This window comes from Capricornis sumatraensis, chromosome 7 (assembly GCF_032405125.1).
Source record: "Capricornis sumatraensis isolate serow.1 chromosome 7, serow.2, whole genome shotgun sequence".
Classification (NCBI taxonomy): Eukaryota; Metazoa; Chordata; class Mammalia; order Artiodactyla; family Bovidae; genus Capricornis; species Capricornis sumatraensis.
The window spans coordinates 33,068,321-33,089,442 of record NC_091075.1 but is presented as its reverse complement, the minus strand read 5'-3'; the positions used below and the strand labels follow the sequence as shown (position 1 = coordinate 33,089,442).

Below are 21,122 nucleotides of genomic sequence, written 5' to 3'. Positions count from 1 at the left end.
CACAAGCACAGAAATTGAAACTATAATCAGAAATCTTCCAACAAACAAAAGCCCAGGACAGAATTCACAGCTGAATTCTACCAAAAATTTAGAGAAGAGCTAACCCCTATCCTACTCAAACTCTTCCAGAAAATTGCAGAGGAAGGTAAACTTTCAAATTGATTCTATGAGACCACCATCACCCTAATACCAAAACCAGACAAAGATGCCACAAAAAAAGAAAACTACAGGCCACTATCACTGATGAACATAGATGCAAAAATCCTTAACAAAATTCTATCAATCAGAATCTAACAACATATTTAAAAGACCATACATCATGACCAAGGGGGCTTTATCCCAGGGATGCAAGGATTCTTCAATATTCACAAAACAATCAATGTGATACACCACATTAACAAATTGAAAAATAAAAACCATATGATTATCTCAATAGATGCAGAGAAAGCCTTTGACAAAATTCAGCATCCATTTGTGATAAAAACCCTCCAGAAAGCAGGCACAGAAGGAACATATCTCAACATAATAAAAGCCATATATGATAAACCCACAGCAAACATTCTCCTCAATGGTGAAAAATTGAAAGCATTTCCCCTAAAGTCAGGAACAAGACAAGGGTGCCCACTCTCACCACTACTATTCAACATAGTTTTGGAAGTTTTGGCCACAGCAATTAGAGAAGAAAAATAAATAAAAGGAATCCAGATTGGAAAAGAAGTAAAACTCTCACTGTTTGCACTTGACATGATACTCTACATAGAAAACCCTAAAGACTCCACCAGAAAATTACTAGAGCTAATCAATGAATATAGTAAAGTTGCAGCATATAAAATTAATACACAGAAATCCCTTGCATTCCTATACACTAACAATGAGAAAATAGTAAGAGAAATTAAGGAAACAGTTCCATTCACCATTGCAATGAAAAGAATAAAATACTTAGGAATAAATCTACCTAAAGAAACAAAAGACCTATATATAGAAAACTGTAAAACACTGATGAAAGAAATCAAAGATGATACAAATAGATGGAGAAATATACCATGTTCATGGATCAGAAGAATCAATATAGTGAAAATGAGTATACTACCCAAAGCAATCTATAGATTCAATGCAATCCCTATCAAGCTACCAATGGTATTTTTCACAGAACTAGTACAAATAATTTCACAATTTGTATGGAAATACAAAAAACCTCGAATAGCCAAAGCAATTTTGCGAAAGAAGAATGGAACTGGAAGAATCAGCCTGCCTGACTTCAGGCTATACTACAAAGCTACAGTCAGCAAGACAGTACAGTACTGGCACAAAGACAGAAATATAGATCAATGGAAGAAAACAGAAAGCCCAGAGATAAATCCACGCACCTATGGACAACAAAGGAGGCAAGAATATACAATGGAGAAAAGACAATCTCTTTAACAAGTGGTGCTGGGAAAACTAGTCAACCACTTGTAAAGAATGAAACTAGAACACTTTCTAGCACCATACACAAGAAATAAACTAAAAATGGATTAGAGATCTAAATGTAAGACCAGAAACTATAAAACTCCTAGAGGAAAACATAGGCAAAACACTCTGACATAAATCACAGCAGGATCCTCTATGACCTACCTCCCAGAGTGATGGAAATAAAAGCAAAAATAAACAAATGGGACCTAATTAAACTTAAAAGCTTTTGCACAACAAAGGAAACTATAAGCAAGGTGAAAAGACAGCCTTCAGAATGGGAGAAAATAATAGCAAACAAAGCAACTGATAAAGAATTAGTCTCAAAAATATACAAGCAGCTCCTGAAGCTCAATTCCAGAAAAATAAATGACCCAATCAAAAAATGGGCCAAAGAACTAAGTAGACATTTCTCCAAAGAAGACATACAGATGGCTAACAAACACATGAAAAGATGCCTAACGTCACTCATTATCAGAGAAATGCAAATCAAAACCACAATGAGGTACTTTCTCATGCCGGTCAGAATGGCTGCTATCAAAAAGTCTACAAATAATAAATGCTGGAGAGGGTGTGGAGAAAAGGGAACCCTCTTACACTGTTGGTGGGAATGCAAACTAGTACAGCCGCTATGGAGAACAGTGTGGAGATTCCTTAAAAAACTGGAAATAAAACAGCCATACAAATCAGTATGTATACTGGGCATACACACCGAGGAAACCAGAATTGAAAGAGACATGTGTACCCCAATGTTCATCACAGCATTGTTTACAATAGCCAGGACATGGAAGCAACCTAGATGTCCATTGGTAGATGAATGGATAAGAAACCAGTGGTACATATATACAGTGGAATATTACTCAGTTATTAAAAAGAATGCTTTTGAATCAGTTCTAATGAGGTGGATGAAACTGGAGCCTATTATACAGACTGAAGTAAGTCAGAAAGAAAAACACTAATACAGTATATTAAAGCATATATATGGAATTTAGAAAGATGGTCACAATGACCCTATATGTGAGACAGCAAAAGAGACACAGATGTAAAGAACAGACTTTTGGACTTGGTGGGAGAAGGCAAGGGTGGGATGATTTGAGAGAATGGCATTGAAACATGTATGTTATCATATGTGAAATAGATCACCAGTCCAGATTCGATGCATGAGACAGGGCACTCAGGGCTGGTATATTGGGATGACCCTGAGGGATGGGATGGGGAGGGAGGTGGGAGGGAGGTTCAGGATGGGGAACACATGTATACCCATGGCTGATTCATGTCAATGTATGGCAAAAAACCACTACAATACTGTAAAGTAATAGCCTCTAATTAAAATAGTTAATTAAAAAAAAAGAAGACCCTCCTCCAATCACCCCTGCCTCCTGGTTTTCATACCCTCAGTGTAAAAGGTTAGTCTGTGGGAGAAACAGAATACAGTAGAAGTGATGGAATGTCAGGAATGGTATAAGGTTATAAAAGACACGTCCATCATCCTCTTTTTAGATTACTTGCTCTGGCGGATGTTAACTCCCATGGTCAGGGTCATTAGTAAGTTCTTGAAGTCCCCAAATAACCACATTAGTGAGTTTGGAAGTGGATCCTCTAGTCTTACCTGAGTCATTCAATGACTGCAGCCCCAGATAGAAACCTGACTGCTATCTCATAACAAACACTGAGCCAGAATCATCTGGCTAAAGTCACTTCCAGATTCCTGATCCTGAGAAACAATGTGAAAGGATAGATATTTGTTGTTTTAACCTACTATGTTTGGAGGATAATAGGTGCTATGTGGATAATAGTACAGATATTTAAATTATTGAAGTTTTTCTACCAAGGCTTTTGGAATGCATAAAAGTATAATTTGTACCAGGTAGAATAAATAGAAGAGGATGAAAAGTGGAAGATTATTAGAACATTAGAATATTTAGAACTATCGTACATTTTCCTTTGCTGGAATCTAGATACTTGTGCAAGCAAAGGAACAGTAAGATTGCTATAGAAATAACATATATCACCCTCTCTCAAGCCCTCTACTATAGATGGTTAAGCGGGTTTAAACATCTGAGGGCTTCTTTTTTTTTTATTCCTTCTTTCATTTTTTTAAAAAATTATTATTCATGTAGAAACTCATCTGGGACTGACTTGGGTCTGGCTTACAATTTACAGAAATGCAGAATACTTACTTTTAATGATGTTCAACAATCTTTGGGGACAGGTCCTAACATATGTGCTACAAACGTTTCCAGGACAATAAAGATAACTATGTCAATTTCAAACAGGAATGTGTTAGAAGGAGGCTTTGTGCCAGTATTTGTTGAAAAACTTAAAACAATCATGAATCAATGACCAAAAATATAAGATTTAAGGAAAACTGGCCTGACAAAAAACTAGTATTTCATACATTTTTTTTCTTAATAAAGTCACTAAAATTTTTATTTTGAGTTTGTTTTAAACAAACCAGTGTATTTTAAAAATGAATTTGATAATCCCTACATTTTTAAGGTCATATTGTTTTATAGAAACCTCAAAGAAGACAAACACAAAAAACTCTTAAGCAACAAACAGATAAATAATAACTTTACAAAACCTCAGAAGTTCACAAAATCCTAAAATGGAACACAAATATTTTTCAAGCACTAGGAATCATTAGACCTAATGTTTTCATTTTCAGATAAGAACCAAAGTCATATTAATAGCTGACAGGATTTACTGAAGGCTCATACATGCCAGGGCTTCCCTTGTGGCTCAGCTGGTAAAGAATCCACCTGCAATGCGGGAGACCTGGGTTCAATCCCTGGGTTGGAAAGATCCCCTGGAGAAGGGAAAGGCTACCCACTCCAGTATTCTGGCCTTTCACTTTCACTTTCATATATGCCAAGCACAGTTAGTGAAAGCGTTAGTCGCTTAATCGTGTCCAACTCTTTGTGACCCCACGGACTGTAGCCTTGGAATTCAATAAAGTAGAAATAGATGTTTTTCTGGAACCCTCTTGCTTTTTTGATGATCCAGCAGATGTTGGCAATTTAATTTCTGGTTCCTCTGCCTTTTCTAAAACCAGCTTGAACATCTGGAAGTTCACGGTTCTTGTATTGCTGAAGCCTGGCTTGGAGAATTTTGAGCATTACTTTACTAGCATGTGAGATGAGTGCAATTGTGTGGTAGCTTGAACATACTTTGGCATTGCCTTTCTTTGGGATTGGAATGAAAACTGACCTTTTCCAGTCCTGTGGCCACTGCTGAGTGCAAATTTGCTGGCATACTGAGTGCAGCACTTTCACAGCATCATCTTTCAGGATTTGAAATAGCTCAACTGGAATTTCATCACCTCCACTAGCTTTGTTCATAGTGATGCTTCCTAAGGCCCACTTGACTTCACATTCCAGGATGTCTGGCTCTAGGCGAGTGTGAGTGATCACACCATTGTAATTATCTGGGTTGTGATTATCTTTTTTGTACAGCTCTTCTGTGCACTTTTGCCACCTCTTCTTAATATCTTCTGCTTCTGTTATGTCCATACCATTTCTGTCCTTTATCAAGCCCATCTTTGCATGAAATGTCCCCTTGGTATCTCTAATTTTCTTGAAGAGATCTCTAGTCTTTCCCATTCTGTTGTTTTCCTCTATTTCTTTGCAGTGATCGCTGAGGAAGGCTTTCTTATCTCTCCTTGCTATTCTTTGGAACTCTGCATTCAGGTGCTTATATTTTTCCTTTTCTCCTTTGCTTTTTGCTTCTCTTCTTTTCATATATTTGTAAGGTCTCCTCAGACAGCCTTTTTGCTTTTTTGCATTTCTTTTTCTTGGGGATGGTCTTCATTCTTGTCTCCTGTACAATGTCATGAACCTCCGTCCATAGTTCATCAGTCATTCTGTCTATCAGATCTAGTCTCTTAAATCTATTTGGCTTCCACTGTATAGTCATAAGGGATTTGATTTAGGTCATACCTGAATGGTCTAGTGGTTTTTCCCAACTTTATTCATTGTTCCTTATCTTACAGGAAATATAAAATGTTTTAAAAATGATTCTAAATTTTTTAATATTACTTAGAGCTTCTTTAGATATGAATACATATTGTGAATTAATCTGTTATTTTAACATATCTTTTATAAGCTGTGACTTTCCTAATTTATGGAAACGGATGAAACAAAATGTCCCTTGCAGAATCAGTTCTTTTATCTCAAAATGTTGTCACGTTCACAGTTAACTTCATGATTAGGAACTGGAATTCACATACAGTAAAGAACTGTTTAATTTGTGACTCACGCTATATAGATTTGGGGTGGCTTGGTGCCTCTGGCAGTTCAGACCTGTAATGACAAATCATTGCTGGAATAATGATTTTTCCATTCACTTTTTAAATCCTTCATCAAATAAATAAGTACACTTAAATAGTTTCACTTAGGTAGGTTGAGTATGGCAAAAATAGATTTGGGATTATGCTGTTTAATATACCTTTCCCAGAATTTTTACTAAGAATTCACATTTAACCAATTACATTTTGATACCTACTTTCCCCCTATAATTTAATCACCAAACTCAACCATTAAATAATAAAGACGTTTGTATATCAAATTGTTGAGTACATTTACATATTTTTAAATTATTTCTCATTTAACCCAGTTAAACTTGGTGAGTTTCAGCCTGACCTCAAGTCCTTCATTCCTTTGTTCCCAAAATGTTTATAGAGCATCCATTTTGAAGAATGCTTCAATAGGCTCTGACATGCAGCTTATAATCTATGAACAGGGACAGAAAATTATACAAGCAATTATACTACAGTGTGATAACGACATCTGATAGGGAAACACTGTATAATTTAAGATCTGACAATGACTGCAGGAGGGCATCAAAGTCAGTTAGCTAAATAAAGTAGGTCAAGACATCACCAGAATGCAAGGAACAGTCTTTTAGGGTAAGAGAACAATTTGTGTAAAAACTGGAGGGAGAATGGTACACATGAGGAACTGAAAGTCCAGGATGACTACAATGAGGATAGGAGGGTCATGGCTAAAGATAACTAGAGAGGAACTCAAAGGTCAAGGGGCAGGACACAGAACCTTGGAGTCATTGTTAAAGATGTGTACCTTTTTCCTGGAGCAATGGAGAGCCACATAAGTGTGTAAAACATTCCTATCTGCCCTTCCCCCCTTTCTTTGTCAGTTTCTACTACAAAGATAGGACAGCCAAGTTCTCGTTTTCCAGGCTTCCCTTTAATCTAAAGGTAGATATATGACCCAGTTCTGTTCAATGAACTGATAGGGGCAGTCTTCTGACTGGCTTTCTAATAAGGAGATAAATGAAAAAATGAGCTTATTGCACTTCTCTTCTTGTGTTTAGAATTGTGCAGCCCTCTGACAAACAACCATAAGATGATAATATGTGGATGAAATGCTAGGAATGTTGGAGAAAAAGGAAATCTGGGTCCTTGATGAAATTTTGACCACTTCTGAGATCAACAGCCAGTAGCTTCTTGTAAGGAAAATAATAAAAGGGCTCACGATTGAAGCCATGTTAGTTTTTCTGCTTCTTACAACAAAAGCCTAACTTTTGAAACAGGAATTAAGTGTGTGGTGGGGAGGGGAACAGGACAGAATAAATTGGTTGTTACACAAAAGTGGTCTTTAGGCATGATTTTTATAGAAGCAAGAAAGGTTCTCCAACAAAAAAACTTGTCTCACATTCAAATATTTCAAATTCAATTAACCTCCTAACTGGTTTGCTGATGATTCAACCTCAAGTCTTTCACTAGACAATGTAAAGTCAAATTTAAACTGCAACAATATATGGCAGAAATAACCACTGACAAAGTGTTTGTGATAGATTATTTCATTAATTGAGGGATCCAAGAAATGGATATGTAAAGTTGGGGTACAAATGCATGACAATTAGAATGCTGACCCTTACACATACCTTGACCAGATCTTTTTCAGCCACACTTATCTTCATCCCTTTGCAGAAGACACAGAAACATTCATAATTTAGTATATATCTGCAAATATTGTTTTCAGTCACAAAGCCTCATTCCATCTTCTTTGTTTGCCCTATTCAAACTCATCCTTTTAGGACCCAATCATCTAGCCCATAAAACCTAAAACTATTGAGGCAGAAATCAAGTCAGTGGCTGGCAAGGACTGGAGAAGGAGGATGAAGACTGATGACAGAAAGACAAGAAGGAACTTTTATGGGGTGATGAAAATGTATATCTAAGTTTTGGTGCTGGCTATAGGACCACATATATTTGTCAAAACTCATCAAACAACACACCTAAAAGCAGTGAATTTTACCAGATGCAATTTATACCTCAATAAACATGCACTTAAAAACACACACACACACAGGAATAAGGGAGTGAAAATAAATGAATGACAAACAGGACACATTTACCTGAGACTTAATTTCTTTTCATGGAGTGCTTACTTTTTTAAAGAATCATCTTAAACCACAGCAATGATTAGCACAAATAAAACTTGAACGGTGGGCATTTCAGGTAAGTCAATGAACAAAGGTACTTCTGGGAATTCCTTAAGTTTTTTAATCTAATTTGCCTAAATAGAAAAGTGACTGGTCGATTCTGTCATTCAGAAACAACTTTGACATGGATTCAAATATAGTGCAAGTCATCTATAACTCATAAAAATGAAGTAATGCTTTCCAGTATACTAACTGAAAAGTGCTTTTCCAATCAGTCTCAGAGATAACTTATATTAAGAGGAGAGATTAGGTGTGCTATACAAATTTCAAACGGAGTCAAACTCTGAACTTGTAAAACATGAAGTATTTGGTCTATACTGTATTTTACCACATTAGATTTCTGATCTTTTTATATGTGTTTTAAGATTAATTGTAATATCTAGGTAAAGAGTTATCATTAAATACCGTAAAATGGTGGTAATCTGGCAACAAATTAAACTGATTTTAAGTTACAGCTGTGATGGATTACTAACCTATCTTTCCCTCTCCAAAGACTTCAGTTTAAATGTGTCCTAGAACATAAATTTGAATGCTTATTACTTCCAATCACCACTGAACAAGGGTGTGTGTCTGTGCAAGGGTATATACACAGCACTTGTCTCACCTTTCATGAATTTCAGTCTCTGCTCAGAAGAGGCACAAGCCTAAAATTAAAAGCGGAGCATTAAACCTGTGTAGAGTGTTACTCTACATCACCTGGAGCAATGTCTAAGATCATGTAAGATTCACAGTTTCATTTATTTTTGCTCAGATTTTTAACAGCATTTTCTACAGCACCTGTGGGGTAGTAGGAAATAGCCCGTTTGTTTTTCAGTTTTAGTTCTGCCTCCTACCAGCAAAGACGGTCTAAGTCACTGACACTTAATCTTTCCCAGAGTCAATTTCTTCATTTACAACATGTAAAAATAACATCTTCATGAATATAGTTGATAAATGAATTGATTTATTTATAGACATAGTATAGTCTACAATCTTTATCCACAATTCTTGCTTTACAGCATGAAGAAAATCAATAACGTTATTGTAACTGGTCATAGCACAGGCTTGTCTACTGGTGGAATGAAGAGTGGAAAATTTCAGAGATGTATTCAACATATATTTATTAAATATTTATTATATACATGGCTATTATAGTATGCACCTAGGATACAGCACAATTTCTGTTTTCCTCAAGTTTATTATAACATGACTAAATATTATCCCTTTTTTACAGTGAGGAACTAAGGCTCAGAGAAAAAATATGCCAAATAATTATTTAATTGGTCTATGTGACAATTGCTACGTGTAATGATATGTGAGTGCCTTGCCCAGTTCTTGATTTGGAATCAGGAATTATTTAGTGAACTACATCAAAATGTCCTCTAGGGAAAAACGAGCGGCCTTTCAATCAATTCTACCTGATTGATGGTTGTCACTATCCAAAGTTGATGTCATCATTTCCCCCAAGTGAGTTCTTCCTCCTCTTTAGGGGGACCAACTTCTACATCATTGTTTATTCCAGAATTCTCCTCTCCACCCTCCTCCACCCTGCCAACAACCCCTACCACATCTCAAACTACCAGTTGCTGCTAAGTCACTTCAGTCGTGTCCAACTGTGCGACCCCATAGAGGGCAGCCCACCAGGCTGCCCCGTCCCTGAGATTCTCAAGGCAAGAACACTGGAGTGGGTTGCCATTTCCTTCTCCAATGCATGAAAGTGAAAAGTCAAAGTGAAGTCACTCAGTCGTTTTCTACTCTTAGCGACCCCATGGACTGCAGCCTACCAGGCTCCTCTGTCCACGGGATTTTCCAGGCAAGAGTACTGGAGTGGGGTGCCAGTCAATTCTATTTTATAATTTTGTTTCAAAATTCATCCTGTTTTCTCCATCTCTACTATTGCTGCCTGGTCTAGGGATCCACCCATATGACTTCATTTTAACTACTTTATAAGCCCCTATCTCCAAATACACAAATACCTGGATTTAAGATGTCAACCTATGAATTTCAGAGAGACTCAATTCAGCCCATGACAACTTCCTTTTGCATTACGTCAAGAGGCACATTGGAGAAGGCAATGGCACCCCACTCCAGCACTCTTGCCTGGAGAATCCCATGGACAGAGGAGCCTGGCAGGCTACAGTCCATGGGGTTTGAGCGATTATACCACCACCACCAAAGTAGTGGTTTAACAGTTTTATCATTTCTCTATATTTATTTGCTGTCATTATTTTTACAGAACTAGGCCTTCATTTTTGCTGCACTCCAATTCAATGTTTATAAACACCAGAGTCAATTTTCTTAACTATAACTGTTTAAAACTTCCGATCTTTTCCTCTGCCCTGAGGATTAAGTACAACGACCTCTAAAGGACTTCAGCCTTTTCCCTCCTTGTCACCACTTTATCTTCTTCACTGGTATATTTTTACTCACTTATTTGTAGCCATCCTTCAGGAATCTGCCATCACTTCTCCCCTAGTTATCTCCAACAAATCATAAGAGCCCCTCTAGTACCGTATACTTTACTTTCACTATTATAGCATATTCGGTACTATTTTGCAATTTATGGTTAATTCCCTCACTGACAGAATTTAAGCTATCTGAAGAAATACAAGAATCACATCAGTCTTGTTCATTCTTATATTTCCCAGCACCTCTTATAGTTCTTTGGTACAGGGTAGTGGTTAATAATGACTAATTAAATAAAGTAATGGAAGTTAGGTAATATATACAAATCTATATACATTATAATTTATGACTGACTTATATAATTTATATGGAGCAGGAAATGGCAACTCACTCCAGTGCTCTTGCCTGGAAAATTCCATGGACTGAGGAGCCACAGTGGGGTCACAAAGAGTTGGGCATGACTGAGCAACTTTTTACTTTTACTGAATAGTAGAGTCCCTTGGACTGCAAGGAGATCCGACCAGTCCATTCTGAAGGAGATCAGCCCTGGGATTTCTTTGGAAGGAATGATGCTAAAGCTGAAGCTCCAGTACTTTGGCCACCTCATGCAAAGAGTCGACTCATTGGAAAAGACTCTGATGCTGGCAGGGATTGGGGGCAGGAGGAGAAGGGGACGACTGAGGATGAGATGGCTGGATGGCATCACGGACTCGATGGACATGAGTCTGAGTGAACTCGGGAGATGGTGATGGACAGGGAGGCCTGGCGTGCTGCAATTCATGGGGTCGCAAAGAGTCGGACACGACTGTGCGACTGAACTGAACTGAACTGTATCAGTGTGAAGGAACTGGCAACCCACTCCACTACTCTTGCCTAGAGAATCCTGTGGATGGCTGAGCCTGGTGGGCTGCTGTCCATAGGGTCGAACAGAGATGGACCCAACTGAAGTGACTTAGTGTGCGTATAGAATTTATAAGGATAATTTTAATTTAAAATGGTCTTTCACATAATTCAATTATTGAAATCCTAAGCCATTGTGTAAGATGAATTCCACTCTAAAAATAATATTTACTTGATATTAACAATGGCCAAATCCTATCATAAGCATGAATTATTTTAAATTTAATCCATAGAAACCCTCTAGCATGAGTACTATTTTCTAGTATGGGTACTTATACAACATATATTTGAACACAAGTGTCTTTAGTTTCACAACGACTTTGTTAATTTTTATTACTTTCTTATGAAGAGTTCACCTTTCTCAATATAGCTGATTATAAGTGTATAATCCATGACTATTTTTTGAAGTCATGTTTTTAGTTCAATAACACTTCTACTTTCAAGAATACAGACATGTGTAACAAAAGGCATTTGTAATATTATCAAATACCTAAGTAGGAACAGTCCACAGACAATATACAGTGCATAAAAATGTAAAATATTAACATGTAATCTATTCCTAGAACGATGTTTTGACTAAGATCTGGCAGTAAGAAGTCTCCTGAATTATGTTTAATGTTTATTTAATTTGAAAGGGCTAAGGGAAAGAAGCCAACGGCACCCCACTCCCGTACTCTTGCCTGGAAAATCCCATGGATGGAGGAGCCTGGTGGGCTACAGTCCATGGGGTCGCTAAGAGTCGGACATGACTGAGTGACTTCACTTTGACTTTTCACTTTCATGCATTGGAGAAGGAAATGGCAACCCACTCCAGTGTTCTTGCCTTGAGAATCCCAGGGACGGGGGAGCCTGGTGGGCTGCCCTCTATGGGGTCACACAGAGTCGGACACGACTGAAGCGACTTAGCAGCAGCAGCAGCAGCAAAGGAAAGAAATAATTTATTTTCTTTTGATATCTCTTCGTAAAGGCCAATTTAAGAAGAAAAAAATATATGTACAGGATTGATTACAGTGATCCAGCCTGACTTAAATCTATTCTGAAGCATAACATCTGCAGAGTGTCAGATAAAAAGTACAACTTCAAGGTAAGAATCACTACAACAAAATGAGATACTGCAAGTACAAATACAGGAAAATGTGCACTCCGATGTATGATTTGAATGATTCAAAGTATCAAGCACCATTGTGCTTGATACTTTGCACTGTAGACAACAACAAACAGTGGTAACAAAGTGTTGTGAAGAAACTGAATTGCACCGGGACAGTGGCAGAAATAGCAAGGTCTTATGTGTATATATGAGTGAACTCATTTCCGGCTGAAAGTATACCGACAATTGTAAGACATGAATAAATAGAAAAAAAAAAAACCAGGGGAAAAAATTAGGTTGGAAATAAACAAGCAAGGAAAAGATACAACCTAAGATTTGCTCTTTAACAAGAAGTTACTAAAAACGTGCATTATTTAGAGTTTAAATCCTACTTTTTTCCAGAAAAGTAATTATAACAGTTAATAAAATATGGCAAGTAATCAACAAAAAGGTGAAAAATATTCATTATTTTTAATCCCTTAAATTGTTAACAGTAGTTAATAGAGGTTTCAAGTTCTAGAAGTCACATTCAAGGATAGTTTCCCCTGGATTTATCCAAAATTATTTGGATTGAGGATCTCTTTGTCAGAATTTCCTAATGTAATATCCACAGAATACTTGGAGGTCCATGAACCTGAAATTATGTACAATCCATCATGTGCATATACAGTTTTCTGAAAGGCATTCCACAGCTTTTTAAAAATCAGGTTCTCAAAAGAGGTTCATTACCATCCCTTGCACTTCTCCAAATAAAGAATGATTAATCTGGGAAAATAAGCATTTGCTTACAAATTGATAATATTTGTCTGTTTCCTGTTACCAAGGAAGAAAAATCTATTCAGTTTTATGATTTGGCATCTTGTGTTTTCCATTTCATATTGTGTGTGGGAGGTAAGATTACACAAGTTTAAATTTCCATTACTAACCAGGTGTGGTTTACATTTTTAAGATATCAAGTTAAGGGATCCAAGTTTGCAAATCCCATTTTTAATCTCTGTTGCTCTTTCTTATATTACTTGGTTTCGTATTCAATTCAAATTTGGAAGGGTTTCTCCTTCCCCAAATTGCTTCATGGTTTTTTTTTGGTGAATATAAGGCAAAAATAAATAAAAATTAACTTCCCACAAAGCCTTTCCTCCTATTTGATGAAGAAATTTGAAGATTCTAGCAAACATTTTCACTGAGACCATTTCAAAACTAACAAGTAATTAACAGGATTTTGGCAGCTATGGGTTCTATGGTGAAACAGAAACCATAGGATATATATGTGTACAGGAAGAGATTTACTATGAGGGATTGACTCATCCGATTTTTGAGGTTGAGTGGTCCCTCTGCAAGCTGGAGGTCCAGGAGAGTCAGTGGTGTTTTTCCAGTCCAAGACTCAAATTTGAAGGCCTGAGAACAGGTTTGAAGGAAAGAAACGATGGATGTACTAGTCCAAGCAGATTCAGCGAGTGGGACTTTCTTCCACCACTTTGTTCTATGCAGATCCTCAATGGACTGGGTGATACCCACCCATATTGGTCCAGGCAATCTTCATTAGTCAGTCTACCAATTCAAATGATAAGTTCTTCCAGAAAGACCTTCACAGACACACCCAGAAATAATGTTTTACCAGCTATCTCAGCATCCTTAGCCCAGTGAAACTGATGCATAAAATTAACCATCACAACAGCACCCCTACATATTTATTTTAGTGTAAAAGGTGAATTCTATCTCCATAGGTACCCTTGATAGTAATTTATTTCTGACATCTTAGTCACTACATTTAAGCAATCCTACTGACGAAATTTTATTTTATGGCCTACATTTTAGACACTTTATCTTAACTACCATGTTGAATCATAAATAACACTTTAATACAAATTAGAAATGATAATGTCTTTCTGTGACTAACTGTTTATTTCTAAAGAAGAGGTGCCTTAAACCTCCTTTACACTACTTAGAAAGAATCATATACACTATTGTGGAAAATAATTCTTCTGGCAAAGAAGGCAGAGAGAAAATGTGACAACACATAAACAAAAGCTATCAAATGTTGACTTTTGGACTCAGTTACTCCAAACTTCAGGTGAACAGGAAATAAGCCTAAGAGTTCTAGAGTTTCTGAATCTCAGTATTTTGCATGCTAAATTGCTTCAGTCGTGTCCAATTCTTTGCAACCCTATGGACTGTAGCCTGCCAGGCTCCTGTCCATGGGGTTCTCCAGGCAAGAATACTGGAGTGGGTTGCCATGCCCTCCTCCAGAGGCTCTTACTGGCCCAGGGATGGAAGCCATGTCTCTTAGGTCTCCTGCATTGGCAGGTGGGTTCTTTACCATTAATGCCACCTGGAAAGCCCTCTCAGTATTTTAAGAAGGGAAAATAAGGACCATTTTAGTTACAACTGAGAGAATCAGTACATTTGGAACAAAAATGTTGGAAAAAGTTGGATATGTTCCAATTATCTATTTCTCCATAACAAACCCACCCCCAAATTATTGGTTAGCCATTTTATTACAGATTACAATTTTGTAGGTCAGAAATTTGGGCCAGGTATACTCAGCAATTCAAATTTTATAACTTCTTTTGCACTTACTAGTTGAAACACTTTTATAAGTAGCCACTTCCCTTCATCCATTATTTGATTACTCAGTAGAGCCCTTTATAGACAAAGGGCAAGATAAAAGCGTGATTCTCTCCCCATAATTTTCATGGTAATTGTTTCCTTTCACTCTCTGAACAGTTGTTTTAAACATCAGAAAAAAACTCATATATTTAAACATATTTAATAGCTTTCAAATAACTGCAATTTTTAACCATATTGAAGTTCAAATTGTACCATCTTTGACCCTTGGTAAGAGCCTCTTCAAGTTGACTCGTGAAACTTTTTGACATGATGTTAGTGGTCTTTCATAATTTCTTTGCTTTTGCTTTATGAAATCATTCCAGGTTCATTCTGTACATTTCCTACGTTGACTGGAAAAAAGTCCTGGTTTTCTTTAGTGGTAAATGTATTTCAAGACCACAATCTTGGAGGTAGGGAATAATTTAAGCTTTTTTATGCCATTCCAGGGGACACAGATATTATATATTATGTATATCGAACCTCATAAGTTCCTGCAAATATTTTCAATTCAAATAAAGGACCATATCTGCACTCTAGGATTTGCACTCTAAACTCCTTCTAACATGTCTACTTCTCCTTCCTTTAAAGTCTAAATTTTACTAGAATATGTCTTGGTGTTGGCCATCTGGGTTGATATTCTCAGGTAAATGATATATTCTTTCAATAAATAATTTCAAATCCTTATGATTTTTAGGAAATGCTTTTTGAATTATAGCTATACTTACTTGTTCCACACCTTTGCTTTGGTTCCCTTCTGTTCAGTTCAGTTCAGTTCAGTTGCTCAGTCGTGTCCGACTTTTTGCGACCCCATGAATCGCAGCACGCCAGGCCTCCCTGTCCATCACCAACTCCTGGAGTCCACTCAGACTCACGTCCATTAAGTCAGTGATGCATCCAGCCATTTCATCCTCTGTCATCCCCTTCTCCTCCTGCCCCCAATCCCTCCCAGCATCAGAGTCTTTTCCAATGAGTCAACTCTTCGCATGAGGTGGCCAAAGTACTGGAGTTTCAGCTTCAGCATCATTCCTGCCGAAAAAATCCCAGGGCTGATCTCCTTCAGAATGGACTGGTTGGATCTCCTTGCAGTCCAAAGGACTCTCAAAGAGTCTTCTCCAACACCACGGTTCAAAAGCATCAATTCTTTGGCACTCAGCTTTCTGCACAGTCCAACTCTCACATCCATACATGACCACTGGAGAAACCATAGCCTTGACTAAATGGACCTTTGTTAGCAAAATAACGTCTCTGCTTTTCAATATACTATCTAGGTTGGTCATAACTTTTCTTCCAAGGAGTAAGCGTCTTTTAATTTCATGGCTGCAATCACCATCTGCAGTGATTTTGGAGTCCCAAAAAATAAAGTCTGCCACTGTTTCCCCATCTATTTCCCCTGAAGTGATGGAACCAGATGCCATGATCTTCATTTTCTGAATGTTGAGCTTAAGCCAACTTTTCGCTCTCCTCTTTCACTTTCATCAAGAGGCTCTTTAGTTCTTCTTCACTTTCTGCCATAAGGGTGGTGTCATCTGCATATCTGAGGTTATTGATATTTCTCCCGGCAATCTTGATTCCAGCTTGTGCTTCTTCCAGCCCAGCGTTTCTCATGATGTACTCTGCATATAAGTTAAATAAGCAGGGTGACAATATACAGCCTTGACGCACTCCTTTTCCTATTTGGAACCAGTCTCTTGTTCCATGTCCAGTTCTAACTGTTGCTTCTTGAAGTGCATACAGATTTCTCAGGAGGCGGGTCAGACGGTTTTGTATTCCCATCTCTTTCAGAATTTTCCAGTTTATTGTGATCCACACAGTCAAAGGCTTTGGCATAGTCAATAAAGCAGAAATAGATGTTTTTCTGGAACTCTCTTGCTTTTTTGATGATCCAGCGGATGTTGGCAATTTGATCTCTGGTTCCTCTGCCTTTTCTAAAACCAGCTTGAACATCAGGAAGTTCACGGTTCACATATTGCTGAAGCCTGGCTTGGAGAATTTTGCGCATTACCTTACTAGTGTGTGAGATGAGTGCAATTAAGTGACTTCAATTATAATTATGTTGGACCTTCTTTGCTTATCTTTAATATTTATTATTTTGTCTTGAAATATATTTAGCTTTATATTTTTAGTTTTCAAGTTTTAACATTCTTTTCCTCCTCTATTTCTCTTAAGGCATTATCTATTATGTTTGTTTACCTATGTTTTACGTCCAGTTTAATCCAAGATTTCTTTTTCCTTTTACTTCTCTTTCTTGAGGTGTGTCAACTCTTTCCTGAAATTTGTAAGCTCTGGTTTATGTTGTTCTTCCATAGCATGCATCATTTTGAAGATTCTCAGCTTATTCTAAAACTTATTTCTGTTTATCTATCTACTCTGAAATTTTGTCTTGTTATTACTACCATTCATTCACTCAACAAATATTGATGAGTATGTACGTTGTACAGACAGTCATTGTAATCTGAAGTTGACCTACACAAGACAAGCAAGCTTATTGTTTAATTCAACTAAAATTATATATTGATAATGCAACAAAAAGTTGACTAGTATGCCATATTTATAATTATTAAGATCTAACTGTGTTTAGTCTCAAGAAAATACTTTTACACCATGAACTGGTCATTCTTGAAACCTTCATTTCTTTACTCCTGTAAGCTGGATTTATGTCTCTGGGAACATTTTAAAAAAGATGTATTTCCAAGATATAAAATTAAAATTTTTTTTTGCACAAATAAATAATATTGGGCTGTCCAAAATACTCATTTGGGTTTTTCTGTAATAAATTAATATCTTAACTTTTTGGCCAGACACACACACACACACACACACACACACACACACACACACACACACACACACAATCTAGAAAACTGCTGAGTCCCAATCCTTTCCTCCGCATTTCTCTAGATACTGCAGAAGTACCTTCAGGCATTAATTTAATGAACAAGTTTTTTACTTTTTTTTTTGTCCCTTTATAGGCTCTATAAAGCGGTTTTTTGGTGGGGGTGGGGGGGGAAGGCTTGCAAGACTTTTTTTTTGTAAATTCTTGAAATTAAAAAAAATTCTTTAGGATACTTTTAGGGGATAGTCTCCACACTATAAATCAACTATACTTCAATTATTTCTTTAAAAAAACTTAAAAGTAGAAAACAATAAAAAAAAAAGTTAGTTGGTACCATAGTGAGAATGAGCCAAAAGTTTTAGCAAAATTTACAAATCTAATGAATATTTTATTCCTTAAAATAACCAAATAGGTTTGTTCAAATCATCAGGTGAGTTCTTGGAATAAGGTGGAATGCTTTTGAGGACTTGGTTCTCAAAATACTCTGCTCACATGGCTCCAAAATGGCTAACAGTGACTTTTCCCCAGGTCTTTTCTGTTGAGGGCCAATTGTGTTTCTAGTATCTATACCCTTAGACCCAATGTGCAGCCAAAAAGTCCCTAGGTCAAAGAGGTGATAAAGTGGTAGGGTGAAAGTAACTTCGCCAAATACAATACAAGACACCATGTTAAATTTAAATTTCAGACGAACAACATATAACTGTTTAGTATGGACAAGTTCCAAATATTGCATAGGACATAATTATGCTAAAAAATACTCATTGCTTATCTAAAACTCAAACTTAACAGAGCATACTTTTTTAAAAATTATGCCAACTCCTAAATAGTGTCAGACTTGGACATTTGAGGTGGGTGTCCATATGCATGAACACAAGCCGCTAATGGTAGCAAAGATGTCAATAGTATCATCAACCACAATTAAAAGATGAGGAAACTGAGATGTTATTTACAATATGACCAAAGTCATCAAGTTAATCAATCCATTTTCAACGCTAGATCTTTCTGAATGTAAAGCAAAGATTCATTTTTTCTATTACACATACAGCACAGTGACTATAGTTAATACTACTGTATTGCATATTTGAAAATTGCTAAGAGTAGATCTTAAAGCAAATATTTTTCATTAACAAAAAGAATTTACTATTTATAAGTTAATGCATAAATCTAGGGCATTTCATGGGATATCAAGGATAGGTACAATGGAAATCCCAATTGTTCAGTCATTGATCCTGAATCTTATGGACCCAGATAATTAATTACAAAATTAATTTTTGTAATTATGGGTTTACGTTACACAATTCAAAACACTGATTTAAAAAGTGTTAATTTGTTTACAACGACCAATGTATTTGGCAGAAGAATGATTTACAGAAATTTACAGGGGATCAAATTACAATTCAAAAACTGTCTGTTTATTCTAATGTTGGAGTAAAGAGAGGAAATATTCTTAAGGTAATACTTCTATCAAGATACGTGAATTGTCATATTCCACTCTAGGAATAATCCCAACAACAGTGCAGAGGCAGTTAATACGCTTTTAAATTCAACATACCTCGATTTTCCCTCTTCACTACTTAACATCTGCAGGCCTCAGTTTCCTTTATAAAAACAGGCTTCTTAAAAGGGTTGCGATTATACGTAATCCCTTTAGAACAACGGTGTTATACTGTTTATAGATTATATAAATGTATAGATTATGTCAGATATTATATGAAATATTCTTATTAGGCTATTTATTGTCATTGTGTTATTATTGTTCTACTTAACAACTTTCCGGCTAACCTGGAGAAACAGGCCACAAGCGCGCTTCCAAGGGAAAGAGGCGGATACGGGTTACCATGACAACGGCGCGCGCCTAGACATTTTTCCCCTCGCGCGTCGCTGGGGAAGAGAAAAGCCTAGGTTGCGTGTTGCGTCATCATTACGCGCTCATTGGGCTTCTCCGTGCTGTTTTAGAAGGTCCCGGCCCGGCTACCGTCGCTGCACGCCAAGAATTATTTTTGCTTTTCAGTCTTTGTTAAGCGCACCGAAGTTGCAAGACTGTAAGTACTAGGGGGAGAGTGATAGAGAGCAAGCAATCGTTGAAAGAGATGCCGCAGCAGTCTGCACTTCTGAATCTTCCCTGTGTTTTTTTGATCCTATCAGCTTCCTCTCAGCTGGGCTCGCGCCGCGTCAACTTCCGGGCGGGTGCCCGCCACCACGGCCTCCGCCGCTCCCCTGCTTTGGCCCCTTTGTGTCCCTGCAGTGTCGAGGCACGGGCCCTGGCACGTCCTTTCTGGAGGCAGGGAGCATCTTAGTACAGGGAGTCTCTCACTGTGGGCGGGCGCGCGGCCCGCAGGGGAGTTAGCGTGGGAAACGTGCCCGCGCGTGCTGGGGTAAGAGGAGGTTGCGCGAGGGTCAGCGTGTGGTTCTAGGAAGGAAGGGCGGGGGTGGGGGAGAGAGGGAGTGAAAAAAAGCAATGGAAAAATTTAAAAGGATACCCCTGTCCACCTGATTGTTATGGCCTAACAATGAAGCGCAGCCATAACAGTCATGCTGAGCCACTGGCATGTTTGCGGGCACTTAATTGCCTTGGGAATGAGCTGCTGTGGCTTTGTATTTTATATTGTTTTCATGGCCTCTTTTTCTCCTTTTAATTTCTCCCTGCAGATAGTTCATTTAAAGCTCCAAACCCCACGAAGTGGTAGTTTATATCAATATGAATCTTTTCAACCTGGACCGTTTTCGCTTTGAGAAAAGAAATAAGATTGAGGAAGCGCCCGAAGCAACCCCTCAACCCTCCCAGCCTGGCCCTTCTTCACCAATTTCTCTTAGTGCTGAAGAGGAGAATGCTGAAGGGGAAGTTAGCAGGGCAGGCACCCCTGATTCAGATGTAACTGAAAAAACAGGTGAGTTACAATGTTGGAAATTGATACAACATCAAGACAGTTTCCTGTTTTTGTTTTGTTTTGTTTTTTAAGAAGAAAAGCAGAAGAGATTCTGATTTTTGTTCTTGATGTTACACATACTGATGCATTGTCCTTCACCATGCCCTTTTACATACAGCTTTGGGACTGCCATAGGCACCATGTACCTCCAACTTATTATCCATCCACAGTTGTTTCACTTTTGGGTAAGTTCTTAAATACGGCCCAGTGATGGCAGCTAAAATCAGAATTTAGGTCAGAATGGCAGCTATGGGAAAAAGAACTAGGTGATTCAGTCCTTTGATAGATTTTGAGGCTGTTATTGGCAAACGTTTAAATTCATTCCAGTATTTCTCCAAAACTAATTGATAACTTGCTATGAGCTAAGACTTGATTCAAGGTGCCTGAAGAAAACGTCTATGAACAAATGAAGAGCAGGTCACATTCAGGTTTTGCCAACCACCTGACTTCCAAAGTGCATATGAATAAT

The 21,122-nt window shown here is 37.5% G+C and overlaps 1 protein-coding gene and 1 pseudogene across 1 annotated transcript in view; both read left to right on the top strand.

The window, feature by feature from the left end:
• LOC138081789 (small ribosomal subunit protein uS9m-like) overlaps positions 1–19,779 on the top strand; it is a 173,645-nt pseudogene extending 153,866 nt beyond the window's left edge.
• Positions 19,780–20,424: 645 nt separating this feature from the next.
• Positions 20,425–21,122, top strand: part of SMARCAD1 (SNF2 related chromatin remodeling ATPase with DExD box 1) — an 89,468-nt gene continuing 88,770 nt past the window's right edge. The window contains exon 1 of the mRNA XM_068975028.1: positions 20,425–20,614. Within this exon, the coding sequence (XP_068831129.1) occupies positions 20,425–20,614 (190 nt within the window). The remainder of the gene's footprint in view (positions 20,615–21,122) is intronic.